The sequence below is a fragment of the Penaeus monodon genome, chromosome 25 (assembly GCF_015228065.2).
Source record: "Penaeus monodon isolate SGIC_2016 chromosome 25, NSTDA_Pmon_1, whole genome shotgun sequence".
NCBI classification, from domain to species: domain Eukaryota; kingdom Metazoa; phylum Arthropoda; class Malacostraca; order Decapoda; family Penaeidae; genus Penaeus; species Penaeus monodon.
The window spans coordinates 3,642,892-3,643,156 of record NC_051410.1 but is presented as its reverse complement, the minus strand read 5'-3'; the positions used below and the strand labels follow the sequence as shown (position 1 = coordinate 3,643,156).

At 63.8% G+C, this 265-nt stretch overlaps 1 protein-coding gene across 2 annotated transcripts in view; it reads right to left on the bottom strand.

Moving 5' to 3' along the window:
* Window positions 1-265, bottom strand: part of LOC119589498 (actin-like) — an 11,607-nt gene that overhangs the window by 1,663 nt on the left and 9,679 nt on the right. For both annotated transcript variants that reach the window (XM_037938097.1, XM_037938098.1), the window contains one exon: window positions 28-220. In XM_037938097.1, coding sequence (XP_037794025.1) covers window positions 28-220 — 193 coding nt within the window. The remainder of the gene's footprint in view (window positions 1-27; window positions 221-265) is intronic.

Here is a 265-nt window from a genome sequence, read left to right as displayed (position 1 = left end):
CCTCTTCCCACCCACCCACCCACCCACCTCATGACGGGGCCGCGTGACGCAGGAGGAGAAGACGGCGCGAGGGGAGTCGTCCCTCGAAAACCCGGCCTTGAGGGTGTCCGAACCGACGTCCACGACCACCGAGGACAAGAAGGAGCCTGGAGTGCGAGGGAGTGAGAGGTACGACGAGTCTGGCGAACACACGTCGGGCGTCGAGAAGGAACTTGCGAAGCTGGAAGGTCGGCCTCGGATTAGCGTGAGGCAGATGAGGAATGAG